General features: G+C 37.1%; 1 protein-coding gene across 2 annotated transcripts in view; it reads left to right on the top strand.

Annotated features, from left to right (window-relative positions):
* Window positions 1–958: 958 nt before the first annotated feature.
* asxl2 (ASXL transcriptional regulator 2) overlaps window positions 959–21,337 on the top strand; it is a 42,326-nt gene continuing 21,947 nt past the window's right edge. The window contains exons 1-5 of one of the 2 annotated variants that reach the window (XM_061894179.1): window positions 959–1,146; window positions 8,248–8,330; window positions 11,006–11,114; window positions 11,178–11,316; window positions 15,868–15,989. In XM_061894179.1, the coding sequence (XP_061750163.1) occupies window positions 1,081–1,146; window positions 8,248–8,330; window positions 11,006–11,114; window positions 11,178–11,316; window positions 15,868–15,989 (519 nt within the window). In that variant the 5' untranslated portion in view covers window positions 959–1,080. Of the gene's footprint in view, window positions 1,147–8,247; window positions 8,331–11,005; window positions 11,115–11,174; window positions 11,317–15,867; window positions 15,990–21,337 lie in introns of both variants that reach the window. The other variant, XM_061894178.1, reaches the window with a different exon arrangement.

Raw genomic sequence — 21,337 nt, 5'->3', positions numbered from 1 at the left:
CCGTTGTGTCCTTGGGCAAGACACTTTACACTTTGCCCCCGGTGCCGCTCACACTGGTGAATGAATGATGAATGAATGATTGGTTATGGTAGGAGGGGCCGTAGGCAGCCATGCTTCCGTCAGTCTACCCCAGGGCAGCTGGGGCTACAGATGTAGCTTACCACCACCAAGTGTGAATGAATGATGGGTTCCCACTTCTCTGTGAGCTCTTTGAGTATCTAACAATAGAAAAGCGCGATATAAATCTAATCCATTACTATTATTATTATCATTATTATTATTAAATGTGTCTAACAACATCTGAATTGCTCTCACTGCCCCAGCCTTTTATTTTTTTTACTTTTTTTTGTGCTTCACTCTAACTTTCCTCATCCATAAATCTTTCATCCTCGCTCAAATTAATGCGGAAATTGTCGCTTTCTCGGTCCGAATACCTCTTGCTGCTGGAGGCTTACAGTATAAACAATGTTCAGATGTGAGGAGCCCTACAACCCGTGACATCACGCGCATATCATCTGCTACTTCCGGTAAAGGGGAGGCTTTTTTATTAGCGACCAAAAGTTGCGAACTTAATCATCGATGTTCTCTACTAAAACCTTTCAGCAAAAATATGGCAATATCGCGAAATGATCAAGTATGACACATAGAATGGACCTGCTATCCCCGTTTAAATAAGAAAATCGAATTTCAATAGGCCTTTAATACATCAAAAAACTGATGACATACTGCTGTATTTTATTTATTTCTTTCTTTTATTCCAACCAAAAATGATTTGCTCTGATTAAGGGGTCCCTGAATAAAAAAAAATGTTCACTGAAAAAAGGTTGAGAACCACTGCTCTATGGGGTCGTCAAAGAAATCCCGCGAGACTTCGTTGACGTCCGTGCTGTCATATTTAAAGTGACGTCACGTTGCCTTGGCGGTGCCCACGTGACCAGTAGTAGGTTAAAAAAAAAAACACAACAACATGGCGGGCCGACTAAGGCCTAAGCGGCGACCGGGACGACATATTTACTAACAGACAAGCGAGGCCTTTTTTTTTTTTTTTTTTTTTTTTTTTTTACAGCCCCGGCGGCCGCCATGAGGGAGAGACAGAAGAAGAAGAAGAAGAAGAAGGGGAGGACGTGGGCGGAAGCGGCCAAGACGGTACCGAGCGAGGCGCCATTTATTAAGCCGCCTCCTTTAGCTAGTAGCGCACTTGTGTTGTTTATGTTGCACTTCACCACCTTCACAAGTCTTACAACACATACAATGTCACCCAACTAAGTTAAAGTTAAGTCAAAGTAAGTTGAAGTATTGTCACACACACACACACACGCACGAGGTGGGGTGACAATATTCTCTGCATTTGACCCATCCCCTTGTTCACCCCCTTGGGAGGTGAGGGGAGCAGTGAGCAGCAGCGGGTGGCCACGCCTGGGAATCATTTTTGGTGATTCAACCCCCAATTCCAACCCCTTGATGCTGGGTCCCATTTGTATTATAGTTTTTGGTATGACTCGGCTAGGGTTCGAACTCACGACCTACCCACCTCAGGGCGGACAGTCCAACCCAGAGGTTCTTAACCTTGTTGGAGGTACCTAACCCCACCAGTTTCATATACGCATTCACCGAACCCTTCTTTAGTGAAAAATAAAATGTATTTTTGGTGGGGCGGTATAGCTCGGTTGGTAGAGAGGCCGTGCCAGCAACTTGAGCGTTGCAGGTTCGATTCCCGCTTCCGCCATCCTAGTCACTGCCGTTGTGTCCTTGGGCAAGGCACTTTACCCACCTGCTCCCATAGCCACCCACACTGGTTTAAATGTAAAAATTAGATATTGGGTTTCACTATGTAAATGCGCTTTGAGTCACTAGAGAAAAAGCGCTATATAATTCACTTCACTAATTCACTTTTTTCAAATTCAAGACAAAGTTATATGTTTTTGGTAACACTTTAGTATGGGGAACATATTATAAGTAACAAATACTTAATTTAGAGTTATTTGTAAACTAAGGGAACATATTCTAAGTAACAAAGACTTAATTTAGAGTTATTTAGACACTAGGGGAACATATTCTAAGTAAGAAAGACTTAATTTAGAGTTATTTGGAAACTAGGGGAACATATTTTAAGTAACAAAGACTTAATATAGAGTTATTTGAACACTAGGGGAACATATTCTAAGTAACAAAGACTTAATTTAGAGTTATTTGGACACTACGGGAACATATTCTATCTAACTAAGACTTAATTTAGAGTTATTTGGACACTAGGGGAACATATTCTAAGTAACAAATACTTAATTTAGAGTTAATTGGACACTAGCGGAACATATTCTAAGTAACAAAGACTTAATTTAGAGTTTTTTGGACACTAGGGGAACATATTCTAAGTAACACAGACTTAATTTAGAGTTATTTGGAAACTAAGGTAACATATTCTAAGTAACAAAGACTTAATTTAGAGTTATTTGGAAACTAAGGGAACATATTCTAAGTAACAAAGACTTAATTTAGAGTTATTTGGAAACTAGGGGAACATATTCTAAGTAACAAAGACTTAATTTAGAGTTATTTGAAAACTAGGGGAACATATTCTAAGTAACAAAGACTTAATTTAGAGTTATTTGGAAACTAGGGGAACATATTCTAAGTAACGAATACTTTATTTAGAGTTATTCGGAAACTAGGGGAACATATTTTAAGTAACAAAGACTTAATTTAGAGTTATTTGGACACTATGGGAACATATAACTAACAAAGACTTAATTTAGAATTATTTGGACACCAGGGGAACATATTCTAAGTAACAAAGACTTAATTTAGAGTTATTTGGACACTAGGGGGAACATATTCTCAGTAACAAAGACTTAATTTAGAGTTATTTGGACACTAGGGGAACATATTCTAAGTAACAAAGACTTAATTTATAGTTATTTGGAAACTAATGGAACATATTCTAAGTAACAAAGACTTAATTTAGAGTTATTTGGCAACTAGGGGAACATATTCTAAGTAACCAAGACTTAATTTAGAGTTATTTGAAAACTAAGGGAACATATTCTAAGTAACAAAGACTTAATTTAGAGTTATTTGGAAAATAGGGGAACATGTTCTAAGTAACAAAGACTTAATTTAGAGTTATTTGGAAACTAGGGGAACATATTCTAAGTAACAAATACTTTATTTAGAGTTATTTGGAAACTAGGGGAACATATTTTAAGTAACAAATACTTAATTTAGAGTTATTTGGAAAATAGGGGAACATATTCTAAGTAACAAAGACTTAATTTATAGTTATTTGGAAACTAATGGAACATATTCTAAGTAACAAAGACTTAATTTAGAGTTATTTGGAAACTAAGGGAACATATTCTAAGTAACAAAGACTTAATTTAGAGTTATTTGGAAACTAGGGGAAGATATTCTAAGTAACAAATACTTAATTTAGAGTTATTTGGAAAATAGGGGAACATGTTCTAAGTAACAAAGACTTAATTTAGAGTTATTTGGAAACTAGGGGAACATATTTTAAGTAATAAATACTCAATTTAGAGTTATTTGGAAACTAATGGAACATATTGTAAGTAACAAAGACTTAATTTAGAGTTATTTGGAAACTAGGGGAACTTATTCTAAGTAACAAAGACTTAATTTAGAGTTATTTGGAAACTAGGGAAACCTATTTTAAGTAACAAATACTTAATTTAGAGTTATTTGGAAACTAGGGGAACATATTCTAAGTAACAAAGACTTAATTTAGAGTTATTAGGAAACTAGGGGAACATATTCTAAGTAACAAAGACTTAATTCAGAGTTTTTTGGACACTAGGGGAACATATTGTAAGTAACAAAGACTTAATTTAGAGTTATTTGGACACTAGGGCAACATTCTAAGTAATAAATACTTTATTTAGAGTTATTTGGAAACTAATGGAACATATTCTAAGTAACAAAGACTTAATCTAGAGTTATTTAGACACTAGGGGAACATATTCTAAGTAACAAAGACTTAATTTAGAGTTATTTGGAAACTAGGGGAACATATTCTTAGTAACAAAGACTTAATTTAGAGTTATTTGGAAACTAGGGGAACATATTTTAAGTAACAAAGACTTAATTTAGAGTTATTTGGAAACTAGGGGAACATATTCTAAGTAACAAAGACTTAATTTAGAGTTATTTGAAAACTAGGGGTACATTCTAGGTAAAAAAAGACTTAATTTAGAGTTATTTGAAAACTAGGGGAACATTCTAAGCAACAAAGACTTAATTGGAGAGGACCTCAGATGTGGATTGTAGGGGTGTAACGGTACGTGTATTTGTATTGAACCGTTTCGGTACAGGGGTTTCGGTTCGGCACGCGGGCGTACCGAACGAGTTTGTAAGCAGAAGTCTTCACAAGCTGCTCTGCTTTCTGCCTCTGTCTCAGCTGCAAGCATTGTCCCGCCCACACAACCATCCGATTGGTTACATACAAAGCCAATCAGCAGTGTGTATTCAGAACGCATGTTGTCAATGCTTTAGCGTCGAGCAGATATGTGTTTAGCAGGGGAGCCGCAGACTCTCCCCAAATTATATTAAACTCTTCCAATTCAACTACTTTCTAAACATCACTATGAGCCCGTTGACCTTCTAGAAACTTAAACTGAAGCTCAGCTCCCTCGCAGTCCTGGCTTTAGGTGAAGGCTAGTTAGCTTTTAGCGTAACGTTAGCTCATTTTGCTGTGTGTGTATGCGTGTGTGTGTGTGTGTTAGGGGCAGCAAAGCCCTGTCTGTCTGTTATTGCATTGAACTCCATGGTGTTCAGGGATGAATAGTCTCTCCTATTGCTGTTGTACTAGTTTTTCTGCTATAGTTATATTAATCATTAGTAATGTAGTAGCCTAGTTTGAATGGCAGGGTCCCTGCTATCACATGTTGACAACAATATAACATTTACATAATAAAAGTCAACTACAGGCTTCCCAAATGCTGTAATTAATTAGGCAGGATGAGTTGACTTGAAACTGTTTAATGTTGCACTTTTTATATGTAGAAGAAAGGTTTTGTCATTTTATTTAAGCAAAGCAACAACTTGAGGCAATTTAATGTGGATTAACGTGGGCTGAATAATTATAGTGTTCCCAATGTTAAAAGGATAAAGCATTTGTTTAAAAATTTGGTAAATAAATAACCCCAAAAATTTATATTTTGTTGTTTTCTTACTGTACCGAAAATGAACCGAACCGTGACCTTTAAACCGAGGTACGTACCGAACCGAAATTTTTGTGTACCGTTACACCCCTAGTGGATTGTTCTTGCTACCTTTAGTTTCCTAGTTTAGTTGCCGTGTCAAGTGGTCATCTCCACATTGTCTAGTTCAGGATTTTTTTTGGCTACAGGACACATTATTTTCCAAAACAAATGTTCCTTCTCCTCACAATGACAAGGTTTCACTCTGACTTACCGTATTTTCCGGAACGTAGGGCGCACCGTATTTTAAAGATTTTACTTAAATCAATAACAGAGCAGCATCTCCTCATCCGTGGCTCACTAGTTCAACAACAACATGTGTCCCTTGAAAAACCGTCCGACTGGAACTCTCTAATAACTAAAGCTCCTTGGGTGAATAATGTAAACTCACTACACCGGTATGTTTTAGCGCTTTTATGGCGAGTTTACTGACGGATATTAGTAAGAACGTTACACTACTTTATATTACAAATGGCGACAGCGGAGAATGAATGTCCCATAACAAGAAGATGCTTAAATTTTCAGGACTTATGCAGATCCCAAATATAGATCAGCAGGTACCAGAGGGTAAGAAAAGTTGTTTTTGCATAATATCGCAAAACAACACCGCAGATAATGTCTTACCTTTTACACACACAATAATAATTCTCGCATGTTGAAGCACAGTACAATCCATCAAGCGGTACGGCTTCATAGCTTACCAAAGTCCTACTAAAACATTTTGATAGATTTTTGAGCGCCGTGTGTAATGTTCTATATTTTCAATGGAACATAAAAAATGTTAGTGTTGCTTACTTAAGACTTATTGCAGTCTGCACATATCTCTTATGTTTGACTGCCATCTACTGGTCACACTTATTGTTACACCATGTACCAAATAAAATAGCTTTGAGGTCGGTAAGAACAACCAGTGTTATTCCGTACATCAGGCGCACCGGGTTATAAGGCACACTGTCCAGTTTTTTTTAAAAAAAAAAAGGAATTTTAAAGGCCTACTGAAACCCACTACTACCGACCACACAGTCCGATAGTTTATATATCAATGATGAAATATTAACATTGCAACACATGCCAAAACGGCCTTTTTAGTTTACTAAATTGCAATTTTAAATTTCCTGCGAGTTTATTGTTGAAAACGTCGCAGAATTTATTACGCGTACGCGTGACGTCACTGACTGTAAGGAAATATTAGCGCTACACCACTCAGGGCTAAAAGTCGTCTGCTTTAATGGCATAATTACACATTATTTTGGACATCTGTGTTGCTGAATCTTTTGCAATTTGTTCATTTAATAATGGAGACTATAAAGAACAATGCTGTTGGTGGAAAGCGGTGGATTGCAGCTGTCTTTACCACCGAGACACAGCAGGTGTTTCTTTGTTTGTTGTGAAGCAGAGCGGTCAAACGAACATGATTTCTCTACGTCAACCAGCATGTTTTTGGATGGGGAAATTGTGATATATATCTTACCGGAGACATCAGTGGATTATTCGTAGTCCTGCAGTAGCTGTCAAAAAAGGCAGCTGTGAACTTGGCTCCTCGGCTTCTCTTTGAGACTCTGCGTGTTCACCGCAGCCATCCGACCTCGAGGTATGTCTTTACAATCTTTAAAATCTCACTAAAACACTATTAAAACAATAAGCAGATAAGGGATCTTCCAGAATTATCCTAGTAAATGTGTCTAATTACATCTGAAACGCTCACACTGCCGGAGCCGTCACTTTTTTTTTTCTTCTAGTCCTTCACTATCAATATCCTGATTCACAAATCTTTCATCCTCGCTCAAATTAATGGGGAAATTTTTGCTTACTCGGTCCGAATTGCTCTTACTGCTGATGGCTCCCATTTAAAAACAATGTGAGGACGTGTGGAGCCCTGCAACCAGTGACGTCACACACACATAGTTCCGGTAAAGGCAGGGCTTTTCTATTAGCGACCAAAAGTTGCAAACTTTATCGTGGATGTTCTCTACTAAATCCTTTCAGCAAAAATATGGCAATATCGCGAAATGATCAAGCATGACACATAGAATGGACCTGCTATCCCCGTTTGAATAAGAAAATCTCATTTCAGTAGCCCTTTAAGTGTGCCTTATTGTCCGTAAAATACGGTACATTAGATTTATTATTAATCGTAAAAAAAAAAATTGTTTCGTCATTAAATGACAAATTTTTTTTTTTTTGCTCATTTAAAAAAAAAATTTGTTCGGACAATATGCGGCGGGCAAACAAAACTCGGACCTCGGGGCCGCAGTTTGGACACCCTGGCCTCAGAAAAATATAACTCGGTAATGAACACGGTTAGCTTGCCAACGTTAGCATGTTCACATTAGCCCGAGTTAACGACCAAGGTATATGACTCTGAAGTGTACGTTTGTAAAGTTAGCTTTAAAAAAAAAAGTTAGCATGCTAACCGGATAGCATGGTATGCTAGTGTATTCAAAATATTAAACATCAATCTGTCCATTTTCTACCGCTTGTCCCTTTCGGGGTTGGGGGGGTGCTATGTCAGCTGCATTCAGGCGGTTGGCGGGCTACACCCTGGATGTACAAAATTCAATTATATATAGTTTTTTTAACTTGTTGACTAATATCTTATGTTGTATAAATAAGTAATATGATGCAACCAAGTCAGAAAATATTAGTGGTGTCATCATGAGTGTCGTAATAGCAAATACTATTTATTTTAAATTTTTTCTTATGTGGGATCTGAACCGAGGATGTCGTCGCTTTAGCAGCCCTTTGAGACACTTGTGATTTAGGGCTGTATAAATAAACATTGATTGATTGATTGACATTTTTGCAAAGTATTCTTGTAGGTAACAATTATGTTTATCATATCACTGTAGTTATAAATTGGTGCACAGCTGCATGACATCATTATGAGTGGTGTTTCTGGGCATTATTTTAGGAAGAGAAACCTTTATTTGCATCCATCATGAGTGTTTTTTGTGGAATCAGAGAGTTTTTTTTGATGCCGGTTCTCGTTAAGTTGTGTAACAAAGTGTATAATTCTACTTGTCTTTGGTGGCAGGTGCTGGAAAAATACCCCAACACGCCCATGAGCCACAAGGAAATCCTCCAGGTGATCCAAAGAGAACGACTTAAAGAAATAAGGTCAGCAGAAGAAAAAAAACGTGTTTGTCGTGCGCACACCAACTTGTGTTGCTGCTTTCTCCTTAGACGTTGTCGTCCTCAGACATTTCTCTTAATATTTTCATGTTTTTCTTTTTTCGTTTTTATCGTCATTGTTTTCATCCAGAAGGTAAGAACATGTCAGTGCCACGCCCCTTTCTTCCTACACATTCCGTGCGTAGCAAACTCACTATTTCTTGCGACTTTTTGCACGTTACTAACGCTCGAGTGTCTTATATTCTATACTGGGGCTGCAACGATTCGATTTATATTCTGTTGCTTTAATCAATCGTCTAAGTGTGGCTCGTAAAAATGATCAAGTCTGGAGAAGGTAAAACAAGTTAAATAGAAGGTAAAACATGGTAAATAGAAAGTAGCAAAAGTGAATTGAAAGTAAGAGAAGGTGAAACAAGGTAAAAAAAAAGGAAATAAAAGATAAAATAAGGTTAAAAGAAGGTAAAAGATGGTAAATAAAAGGCAGCAAAAGTGAATTGAAAGTAAGAGAAGGTGAAACAAGGTTAAAAAAGTAAATAAAAGGTAAAATAAGGTTAAAAGAAGGTAAATAGAAGGTAGCAGACATGAATTGAAAGTAAAAGAAGGTGAAACAAGGTAAAAAAAAGAGTAAATAAAAGGTAAAGTAAGGTTAAAAGAAGGTAAACATAAGGTAAAAGATGGTAAATAGAAGGTAGCAGACGTGAATTGAAAGTAAGAGAAAGTGAAACAAGGTAAAAAAAAAAAGTAAATAAAAGGTAAAATAAGGTTAAAAGAAGGGAAATAGAAGGTTATACATGGTAATTGAAGGTAGCAGACGTGAATTTAAAGTACGAGTGGGTCAAAAGAGGTAAAAAAAAAAAGTAAATAAATGATAAAATGTTAAAAGAAGGTAAATAGAAGGTAGCAGACGTGAATTGAAAATAAGAGAAGGTGAAAGAAGGTAAAAAAAAAGTAAATAAAAGGTATAATCAGGTTAAAAGAAGGGAAATATAAGGTTATACCTGGTAATTGAAGGTAGCAAACGTGAATTGTAAGTAAGAGAAGGTGAAACACAGTAAAAAAAAAGTAAATAAAAGGTAGAATAAGGTTAAAAGAAGGTAAATAGAAGGTAAAAGATGGTAAATTCAAGGTAGCAGATGTGAATTGAAAGTAAGAGAAGGTGAAACAAGGTAAAAAAAAAAGTAAATAAAAAGTAAAGTAAGGTTAAAAGAAGGTAAATAGAAGGTAAAAATGGTAAATTGAAGGTAGCAGATGGGAATTGAAAATAAGAGAAGGTGAAAAAAGGTTAAAAAAAAGTAAAAGGTATAATAAGGTTAAAAGAAGGTAAACGATGGTAAATTGAAGGTAGCAGACGTGAATTGAAAGTAAGAGAAGGTGAAACACCGTAAAAAAAAAGTAAATAAAAGGTAGAATACGGTTAAAAGAAGGTAAATAGAAGGTAAAAGATGGTAAATTGAAGGTAGCAGACGTGAATTGAAAGTAAGAGAAGGTGAAACACGGTAAAAAAAAAAGTAAATAAAAGGTAAAATAAGGTAAAAGATGGTAAATTGAAGGTAGCAGATGTGAATTGAAAGTAAGAGAAAGTGAAACAAGGTATAAAAAAAAAGTAAATAAAAAGTATATTAAGGTTAAAAGAAGGTAAAAGATGGTAAATTGAAAGTAGCAGACGTGAATTGAAAGTAAGAGAAGGTGAAACAAGGTAAAAGAAAAAGTAAATAAAAGGTAAACTAAGGTTAAAAGAAGGGAAATAGAAGGTTATACCTGGTAATTGAAGGTAGCAGACGTGAATTGAATGTAAGAAAAGGTGAAACAAGGTAAAAAAAAAAGTAAATAAAAGGTAAAATAAAGTTAAAAGAAGTTAAATAGAAGGTAAAAGATGGTAAATAGACGGTAGCAGACGTGAATTGAAAGTAAGAGAAGGTAAAACAAGGTAAAAAAAAAAAAGTAAATAAAAGGTATAATCAGGTTAAAATAAGTTAAATAGAACGTAAAAGATGGCAAATAGAAGGTAGCAGACGTGAATTGAAAGTAAGAGAAGGTGAAACAAGGTAAAAAATAAAGTAAATAAAAGGTAAAATAAGGTTAAAAGAAGGTAAATAGAAGGTAAATAGTAGTAGACTACTTTACCATGGCGGTGCACAGTGAGGCAGCGGCTTCTCTAGCTGCCGGAATTAAGCCCTACTCTAAGACCCTTTTTAGTTCCAGTTTAGTGCTAAATTCGTGTCTCTTACGTGAGAATGAGCTAAATAATAATATTTGATGTTAATAATTTCACACATAAGTCGCTCCTGAGTATAAGTCGGTCCCCCGGCCGTACTTTGAAAAAAACTGTGACCTATAGTCCGAAAAATACGGTATATCGATACATCGCCCAGCCCTAGTAAATAAGTAAGTAAAAGGTAAACAAAGATAAATAATAGGGGCTGGATGACATCACTAGTCAGAACATGTACTCTAGAATAACTGAAAAAGCGTAACGGCACAAACAAAAATGTCTGCAGCACAAAAATACCACAAAGGATCGGGACGAGTTTGAGGAAAATTCGACCCGTTCATTTCAAGCAGGAGAGTTCTCGTCCGACAAAACGAAACTCGTGTTTTCTCCCCGTGCCTAAAAAGCAGCCTTTGACAATGTAATTAACACACATCCTCTCCCAACGCAGCGGAACGTCGCCGCTGGCATGCCTGAACGCCATGTTGCACACAAACTCCCGCGGCGAGGAGGGGATGTTCTACAAGGTCCCGGGCAGGATGGGGGTGTACACGCTGAAGGTCAGTCGGGCGACACCCAGCGCGAGGTGGGCAAACCGCAACCTGCTGTGTGTACCCTAGAAGGACATTTCCGAGGCGGCAAAGGAGCTGTCGGGTGAGGTGTCCGAGGACAGCAGCGACAACCTTTCCGACTCCCGTAGCACGGAGAACCGCCACAGCAGCAGTCATCAGGAAGGCCGCAGAAGAAAGTGGATGAGGGGAGGTATGTACGCAGTCTTACTACCGCATTTTTCAGAGTATAAATCGCTCCGGAATATAAGTCGCACCGGCCGAAAATGCATAATTAAGAAGTAATTATGCATAATTTTTTTTTTTTTTGTCCTGTCCAGCTTCTCAGGCAAATCATATAGTTCATGTAAATTACCCATATCGGCTCTTCAGATTTACTTTACAAAAGAGAAGTGTAAGATACTTCTCTTGTTGTCTTATTTGAATGTGACTTTATTAAATGTATTTATATTATCATTTGGTGCAGCCGGGCCGGAGCAGGAGGGGATAGAAAGAGGAAAAAAAAGGAAGACAGAGTGGGAAATTGTGGGGATAAGAGGGGGAGTAGACAGAGAGACAAAAACAACAACAGCAAATACAACAATAACAACAACAACAATAGAACAACACCAGCACATACAATATGTACAAATATGATCGTAAAAGTGATAGCAAATAAGCAGTTAGTGAAATAAATAATATAGTCATGACAATGAGCATTTTTACACTAAAACTGGAGCAATACAAATACCAATAGAAAAAGCGCTATTGATCATGAACAAAACCAATAGATTACCTCTATTATCAACAATAAAGTTGTTCAAATGCAACGATACGTATACATAATGATAGCTAGAAAGATAATAAAAATAAAAAAGGAAAAAAGAAGAAGGAATACCGAAAGATGAAAGGTAAGAGAGAGAGGCAACCGATATTAATCTTGTAGATTGTTATAGTAACAATGGTTGAAGCTCTGTCAATATGCCTTGTGTTACCCAGTTTACCCTAGGGCAACAGCATTGATATATGTTTGATGAAACATGATTATGTGCATGAGTGTACGTATGTATATGTACTTGTATATGAACAGAATGTGTATATGTATGTTTGTTTGTACAGTGAATGTTTATGTACAGTATATGTATAAAAAACATATATAAGTCGCATTTTTGGGGGAAATTTATTTGATGAAACCCAACACCAAGAATAGATATTTGAAAGGCAATTTAAAATAAATAAAGAACGAACAACAGGCTGAATAAGTGTACGTTATATGAGACATAAATAAGCAACTGAGAAGGTGCCTGGTATGTTAACGTAACATATTAATAATTCAAATAACTACAACATATAGAACATGCTATACCTTTACCAAACAATCTGTCACTCCTAATCGCTAAATCCCATGAATTCTTATATTTCTAGTCTATTACGTGAATGAACTAAATAATCCATCCATCCATCCATTTTCTACCGCTTATTCCCAATAATATTATTTGATATTTTACGGTAATTTGTTAATAATTTAACACATAAGTCGCTCCTGAGCATAAGTCGCACCAACTATGAAAAAAACTGCGACTTATAGTCCGAAAAATACGGTACTCCATTTAATCGCCAATTATGTTCACTTGAATATTGTCTAATTATGCAAAAATATATCAGCAAACATTAAACCATATTTTAAATAGAAATAAATACTAATAATTTTTATTTCTATTTAAAATATGGTTTAATGTTTGCTGATATATTTTTGCATAATTAGACAATATTCAAGCGAACATAATTGGCGGTTAAATAAATACTAATAATGGCTTCTCGGTGGCAGAGGGGTTAGTGCGTCTGCCTCACAATACAAAGCTCCTGCAGTTCTGGGTTCAAATCCAGGCTCGGGATCTTTCAGTGTGGAGTTTGCATGTTCTCCCCGTGAATGCGTGGGTTCCCTCCGGGTACTCCGGCTTCCTCCCACCTCCAAAGACATGCACCTGGGGATAGGTTGATTGGCAACACTAAAATTGGCCCTATTGTTTGAATGTGAGTGTGAATTTTGTCTGTCTATCTGTGTTGGCCCTGCGATGAGGTGGCGACTTGTCCAGGGTGTACCCCGCCTTCCGCCCGATTGTAGCTGAGATAGGCGCCAGCGCCCCCCGCGACCCCAAAAGGGAATAAGCGGTAGAAAATGGATGGATAAATACTAATAATAATGATTTCAAAGTAAGTTATGCATCTAATTGTGCAATGTAAAAGTAGCAATGGATTTCATGGTAAAATTGTGAAATTTGCTGTGGTTTTTACAGCATTTTTCTCTAAATGAGAAGTGAAGTGAATTATATTTATATAGCGCTTTTTTCTCTAGTGACTCAAAGCGCTTTACATAGTGAAACCCAATATCTAAGTTACATTTAAACCAGTGTGGGTGGCACTGGGAGCAGGTGGGTAAAGTGTCTTGCCCAAGGACACAACGGCAGTGACTAGGATGGCGTAAGCGGGGATCGAACCTGCAACCCTCAAGTTGCTGGCACGCCCACTCTTCCAACCGAGCTATACCGCCCCGAGAAAAAAAAAACAACTTTTTTTTAATGTAACAAACTGTGGTGCCGTTTTGGCATTTACAGTAATACACCAAAAATCTACAGTTGTGGTTAAAAAAACGGGGAAAAAAAACTGGCAGCTCAGGTGCCAAAATTGTACTGTAAAATTCCAATTTTTTAAAATTTACATTAATTTACAGTAAAATTCTGGCAAGTGAGCTGCCTATTTTTACTATTAAAAACAGCAGTACGGTCTTTCCATTTACAGTAACAAACACTACATTTTGAGGTGAAATTATTGCAATTTATCATATTTTTTTACATTTTAGTTTAAAAAAGAATCTACTAATAAAATACATAAAAAATGGTGTAATAATAGTATTCACTGTTAGAAACGGCCAAAACATAACTGCGATGTGGCCCTCAGTGAAAACGACTTTGACACCTCTGTGGTAGTCTACAGACCTCGTTTCCATATGAGTTGGGAAAGTGTGTTAGATATAAATATAAACGGAATACAATGATTTACAAATCATTTTCAACCCATATTCAGTTGAATATGCTACAAAGACAACATATTTGATGTTCAAACTGATAAACATTTTTTTTTGTGCAATTAATCATTGACTTTAGAATCTGATGCCAGCAACACGTGACAAAGAAGTTGCCAAAGGTGGCAATAAATACTGATAAATTTGAGTAATGCTCATCAAACACTTATTTGGAACATCCCACAGGTGTGCAGGCTAATTAGAAACAGGTGGGTGCCATGATTGGGAATAAAAGCAGCTTCCCAAAATATGCTCAGTCTTTCACAAGAAAGGATGGGGCGAGGTACACCCCTTTGTCCACAACTGCATGAGCAAATAGTCAAACAGTTTAAGAACAACGTTTTTCAAAGTGCAATTGCAAGAAATTTAGGGATTTCAACATCTACGGTCCATAATATCATCAAAAGGTACAGAGAATCTGGAGAAATCACTCCAGGTAAGCGGCATGGCCGGAAACCAACATTGAATGACCGTGACCTTCAATGCCTCAGACGGCATTGTAACAAAAGCCGACATCAATCTCTAAAGGATATCACCACATGGGCTCAGGAACACTTCAGAAAACCACAGTTTGTCGCTACATCTGTAAGTGCAAGTTAAAGCTCTACTATGCAAAGCGAAAGCCATTTATCAACAACATCCAGAAACACCGCCGGCTTCTCTGCGCCCGAGATCATCTAAGATGGACTGATGCAAAGTGGAAAAGTGTTATGCGGTCTGACGAGTCCACATTTCAAATTGTTTTTGGAAATATTCGACATCGTGTCATTCGGACCAAAGCTGAAGCGAACCATCCAGACTGTTATCGACGCAAAGTTCAAAAGCCAGCATCTGTGATGGTATGGGAGTGCATTAGTGCCCAAAGCATGGGTAACTTACACATTTGTGAAGGCACCATTAATGCTGAAAGGTACATACAGGTTTTGGAACAACATATGCTGCCATCTAAGCGCCGTCTTTTTCATGAACGCCCCTGCTTATTTCAGCAAGACAACGCCAAGCAGCTTGGCTTCGTAAAAAAAAAAGAGCGCGGGTACTTTCCTGGCCCGCCTGCAGTCCAGACCTGTCTCCCATCAAAAATGTGTGCCGCATTATGAAGCGTAAAATACGACAGCGGACTGTTGAAGGACTGAAGCTCTACATAAAACAAGATTGGGAAAAATTCCACTTTCAAAGCTTCAACAATTAGTTTCCTCAGTTCCCAAACGTTTATTGAGTGTTGTTAAAAGAAAAGGTGATGTAACACAGCGGTGAACATGCCCTTTCCCAACTACTTTGGCACGTGTTGCAGCCATGAAATTCTAAGTTAATTATTTACAAAAATAAATAAAGTTTGTGAGTTTTAACATCAAATATGTTGTCTTTGTAGTGCATTCAATTGAATATGGGTTGAAAATGATTTGCAAATCATTGGATTCCGTTTATATTTACATCTAACACAATTTCCCAACTCATATGGAAACGGGGTTTGTATTATGGACTTAAAAATGTCTGCAGAGATTGTTCCTAACAACGGTGCCACCGACCGCATCATTTTTGTTCTATTGTCTCAAAGTAATCCCATCTGCCGCCATTGTGCTCGCCAGCAGTTTGAGTTTCATTGCCACAAAAAAAGGGTTACAGTCGGCGCACCACCCTCAGGAAGTGTCTTTTGTAACATCTGTCCTTTGTGTGTCCTCACAGTTCCCTCCAAGCTGCAGCCGCCGCCGTCCTCACCGCCGCAGCCTCGATGCGCCTCGCCTTCCGTGTCCGGCGCCAAGCTCATCTCGCCCTCGCAGAAGCACAGCAAGAAGGCGCTCAAACAGGTAGGGGGGTCCCGCCCGCCTCCGAGTGAGAAGTGCGTCCTTTGAGGTTCAAGATCGGCTACACAAACGTTGTTCGGCACTTCGATTTGAAAACGTGCGGCGAGCTGACGCGTGCTGTCGTGTTTAAGAAGTGCATTCTTACATTTGCTTGTTCGGTTAAGAAGAAAAAGTTTTTGTTTTGTGCTAACATTGATTACAAAGAAAATTAGAGCTGCAACTGTCGCTTATTTTGGTAATCGAGTAATCTATTGATGAGTGTGTTTGATTAATCGAGTAATTGGACAAAAAAAACCTTTAGAGCCTCAATGTGTATCTTCGGGAAAATAGTTGAAATAAACAATTTTTGATATTTGCCATAACCTTTACTGTCTATTTACCTTCTTTTGCCATGTTTTGCCTTCCTTTACCTTCTATATGCCTTCTTTTCCTTCTATATTTGACTAATTTACTCTGTTTACCCTGTTTTATCTTCTATATTCATTCTTTTCCTTCTATATTTGACATATTTTACCATGTTTACCTTCTTTTACCCTGTTTTATCTTCTATATTCATTCTTTTCCTTCTATATTTGACACATTTTACCCTGTTTACTTTCTATTTATCTTCTTTCCCCCTGTTTTACCTTCTAAATGCCTTATTTTCCTTCTATATTTGACTTTTTTACCCAGTTTACCTTCTGTTTACCCTGTTTTACCTTCAATATGCCTTCTTTTCCTTCTATATTTGACATATTTTACCATGTTTACCTTCTTTTACCCTGTTTTACCTTCTATATTCCTTCTTTTCCTTCTATATTTGACACATTTTACCCTGTTTACTTTCTATTTATCTTCTTTCCCCCTGTTTTACCTTCTAAATGCCTTCTTTTCCTTCTATATTTGACTTATTTTACCCAGTTTACCTTCTGCTTACCCTGTTTTACCTTCAATATACCTTCCTTTCTTTCTATATTTGACTTATTTTACCAAGTTTACCTTCTATTTACCCTGTTTTACCTTCTATATACCTTCTTTTCCTTCTATATTTGACCTATTTTACCCTGTTTTCCTTATATTTGCACTGTTTTACCTTCTATATGCCTTTTTTTCCTTCTATATTTGACTTATTTTACTATGTTTACCTTCTTTTACCCTATTTTACCTTCTATATTCCTTCTTTTCCTTCTATATTTGACACATTTTACCCTGTTTACTTTCTATTTATCTTCTTTCCCTCTGTTTTACCTTTTTAAATGCCGTCTTTTCCTTCTATATTTGACTTGTTTTACCCAGTTTACCTTCTATTTACCCTGTTTTACCTTCAATATGCCTTCCTTTCCTTCTATATTTGACTTATTTTACCATGTTTACGTTCTATTTACCCTGTTTTACCTTTTATATGCCTTCCTTTCCTTCTATATTTGACTTATTTTACCAAGTTTACCTTCTATTTACCCTGTTTTACCTTCTATATACCTTCTTTTCCTTCTATATTTGACCTATTTTACCCTGTTTTCCTTATATTTGCACTGTTTTACCTTCTATATGCCTTTTTTTCCTTCTATATTTGACTTATTTTACCATGTTTACCTTCTTTTACCCTATTTTACCTTCTATATTCCTTCTTTTCCTTCTATATTTGACACATTTTACCCTGTTTACTTTCTATTTATCTTTTTTCCCCGTTTCACCTTCTAAATGCCGTCTTTTCCTTCTATATTTGACTTGTTTTACCCAGTTTACCTTCTATTTACCCTGTTTTACCTTCAATATGCCTTCCTTTCCTTCTATATTTGACTTATTTTACCATGTTTACCTTCTATATACCCTGTTTTACCTTCTATATGCCTTCCTTTCTTTCTACATTTGACTTATTTTACCCAGTTTACCTTCTGTTTACCCTGTTTTACCTTCAATATGCCTTCCTTTCCTTCTATATTTGACTTATTTTACCATGTTTACCTTCTATTTACCCTGTTTTACCTTTTATATGCCTTCCTTTCCCTCTATATTTGACTTATTTTACCAAGTTTACCTTCTATTGACCCTGTTTTACCTTTTATATGCCTTCCTTTCCTTCTATATTTGACTTATTTTACCAACTTCACCTTCTATTTACCCTGTTTACCTTCTATATACCTTCTTTTCCTTCTATATTTGACCTATTTTACCCTGTTTTCCTTATATTTGCACTGTTTTATCTTCTATATGCCTTCTTTTCCTTCTATATTTGACAATTCTATACCATGTTTACCTTCTTTTACCCTGTTTTACCTTTTATATTCCTTCTTTTCCTTCTATATTTGACACATTTTACCCTGTTTACTTTCTATTTATCTTCTTTCACCCTGTTTTACCTTCTAAATGCCTTCTTTTCCTTCTATATATGCCTTTTTTACCCAGTTTACCTTCTGTTTACCCTGTTTTACCTTCAATATGCCTTCCTTTCCTTCTATATTTGACTTATTTTACCATGTTTACCTTCTATATACCCTGTTTTACCTTCTATATGCCTTCCTTGCCTTCTACATTTGACTTATTTTACCCAGTTTACCTTCTGTTTACCCTGTTTTACCTTCAATATGCCTTCCTTTCCTTCTATATTTGACTTATTTTACCATGTTTACCTTCTATATACACTGTTTTACCTTCTATATACCTTCTTTTCCTTCTATATTTGACTTATTTTACCCTGTTTTCCTTATATTTGCACGATTTTACCTTCTATATGCCTTCTTTTCCTTCTATGTTTGACTTATTTTACCCTGTTTACCTTCTATTTACCTTTTTTTATCTTATTTTTACCTTTTTTTTTTACCTTGAATCTTTTATTTACCTTATTTTAACTTCTATTTAACTTATTTTACCTTTTAATTACCTTATTTGACATATTTTAACTTGTTTCATTTTATTTAAACTTTAATAATCCATCTTTAACCTTTAATTTACCTTATTTTGCCTTCTACTTACCTTCTTCTACCTTCTATTTAACTCATTTGACTTTTTACTTACCTAATTTTACATTTCTATGTACCTTCTTTGACATATTTTACACAAACAACTATTAGACATGCAGCCAATGTCACATACAGATAATGTGTCATGAGACATGCAAATATAAATTAAATACACAGAGGACGTAAGTAAAGGAAACTAAATGAGCTTAAATATAGCAACAATGAGGCGTAATGATGCAATATGAACATACAGCTAGCCTAAGCAGCATGTTAGCATTGATTAGCTCGTAGTCATGCCGTGACCAAAATATGCCTGATTAGCATTCCACACCAGTCAGTATCGTCAACAAAACTCACCTTTGTGCTTTCACGCACAGCATAACACGTTTGGTGGACAAAATGAGACAAAGACGGAGTGGCATAAAACATGTCTTTCTGTGGCAGCATCGGAGACTGTAAACAAACTACGGTGAGTTCAAGGACCGCCGAAATTAGTAGGACAAAACGGCGCTCGCCAAATACTCTCATCATTGAAGTATGTTTCATATCAATCCCCACCTTCTACCATCCTAGTCACGTCCGTTGTGGTCCTTGAGCAAGACACTTCACCCTCGCTCCTGACGGGTCCTGGTTAGCGCCATACATGGCAGCTCCCGCCATCAGTGTGTGAATGGGTGAATGTGGAAATAGTGTCAAAGCGCTTTGAGTTCCTTTAAAGGGGAACATTATCACAATTTCAAAAGGGTAAAAAACAATAAAAATCAGTTCCCAGTAGCTTGTTTTATTTTTCGAAGTTTTTTTCAAAATTTTACACCTCCCGGAATATCCCTAAAAAAATCTTTAAAGTTCTTGATTTTCGCTATTTGCGATGCGACTGTCCATTTCCCTGTGACGTCATACAGTGCTGTCAATACAAACAACATGGCGGTTACCACAGCAAGATATAGCGACATTAGCTCGGATTCAGACTCGGATTTCAGCGGCTTAAGCGATTCAACAGATTACGGATGTATTGAAACAGATGGTCGGAGTATGGAGGCAGATAGCGAAAACGAAATTGAAGAAGAAACTGAAGCTATTGAGCGAATAGCCATTGACACTATTCGGCCGTAGCATGGGTGTACCTAATGAAGTGGCCCATAGTATGGCTGCCTTATTAGCATCACCGGTAAAATGTGCGGACCAAACGATCAGGACTTTCGCATCTTGTGACACTGGAGCAACTTAAATCCGTCGATTGGTAAGTGTTTGTTTCGCATTAAATGTGGGTATCTAATTTCAAATGAACATACAGCTAGCGTAAGTAGCATGTTAGCATCGATTAGCATAGCATGTGAGCATCGATTAGCTGGCAGTCATGCTGCGACCAAATATGTCTGATTAGCACATAAGTCAACAACATCAACAAAACTCACCTTTGTGATTTCGTTGACTTAATCGTTGCAAATGCACCTGCAGGTTATCCATACATCTCTGTGTGCCATGTCTGCCTTAGCATCGCCGGTCAAATGTGAAGACACTCTGGCACATTCAATGGGGGTCTGGCGGCAGATTTCTTGCCAGTGGTGCAACTTGAATCCCTCCCTGTTAGTGTTGTTACACCCTCCGACACACCGACGAGGCATGATGTCTCCAAGGTTCCAAAAAATAGTCGAAAAAACGGAAAATAACAGAGCTGAGACCCGGTGTTTGTAATCTGAAAATGAAAATGGCGGGTGTGTTACCTCGGTGATGTCACGTTCTGACATCATCGCTACAAGGCGTTTAATTCGCCAAAATTCACCCATTCAGAGTTCGGAAATCGGTTAAAAAAACACATGGTCTTTTTTCTGCAACATCAAGGTATATATTGACGCTTGCATAGGTTTGGTGATAATGTTCCCCTTTAAAACGGTAGAAAAGCGCTATACAAGTACAACCCATTTACCATTTTATTTTGTGTTGAAAATAAATATAAAGACATTTAAAAATATATATATTTTTTAAATTTTATCTTGCGGCCCAGCCTCACCCAGACTTTGCATCCAGTGGCACCCAGGTAAATTGAGTTTGAGACCCCTGATTTAGAGGATTGCTTGGGTAGTTGACCTGCATGGACACCTGTCCTCATTGTGAGGCTAATACAATTTGTCTTCTGGATGAGGGGGAGGCAAAACAATGCCCGAAGCTGAGTTTTCCAGCGTCCATGTCCTCGTAATCCACCTGATCAGCATTTTCTGTCTGCTGTGTGTGTGTTGAGGTTTCAATTGAGGGCGCAGATCGTAATTCACTCCATCTGTGCCGCCGAGGAGCGTTCAGCCTCCGACTTTGTGTATTTTGGCCAGTGTTACACAAGCCTTTGTCATTCAGCTGGCAGTTGAGCAGGCAAAGTAGCTGAAGGGAGTGTGCCCTTGTCGGAGAACATACACACTT

The sequence above is a fragment of the Nerophis ophidion genome, linkage group LG03, assembly GCF_033978795.1.
Source record: "Nerophis ophidion isolate RoL-2023_Sa linkage group LG03, RoL_Noph_v1.0, whole genome shotgun sequence".
Classification (NCBI taxonomy): Eukaryota; Metazoa; Chordata; class Actinopteri; order Syngnathiformes; family Syngnathidae; genus Nerophis; species Nerophis ophidion.
This window is presented reverse-complemented; position numbering and strand designations above follow the sequence as displayed.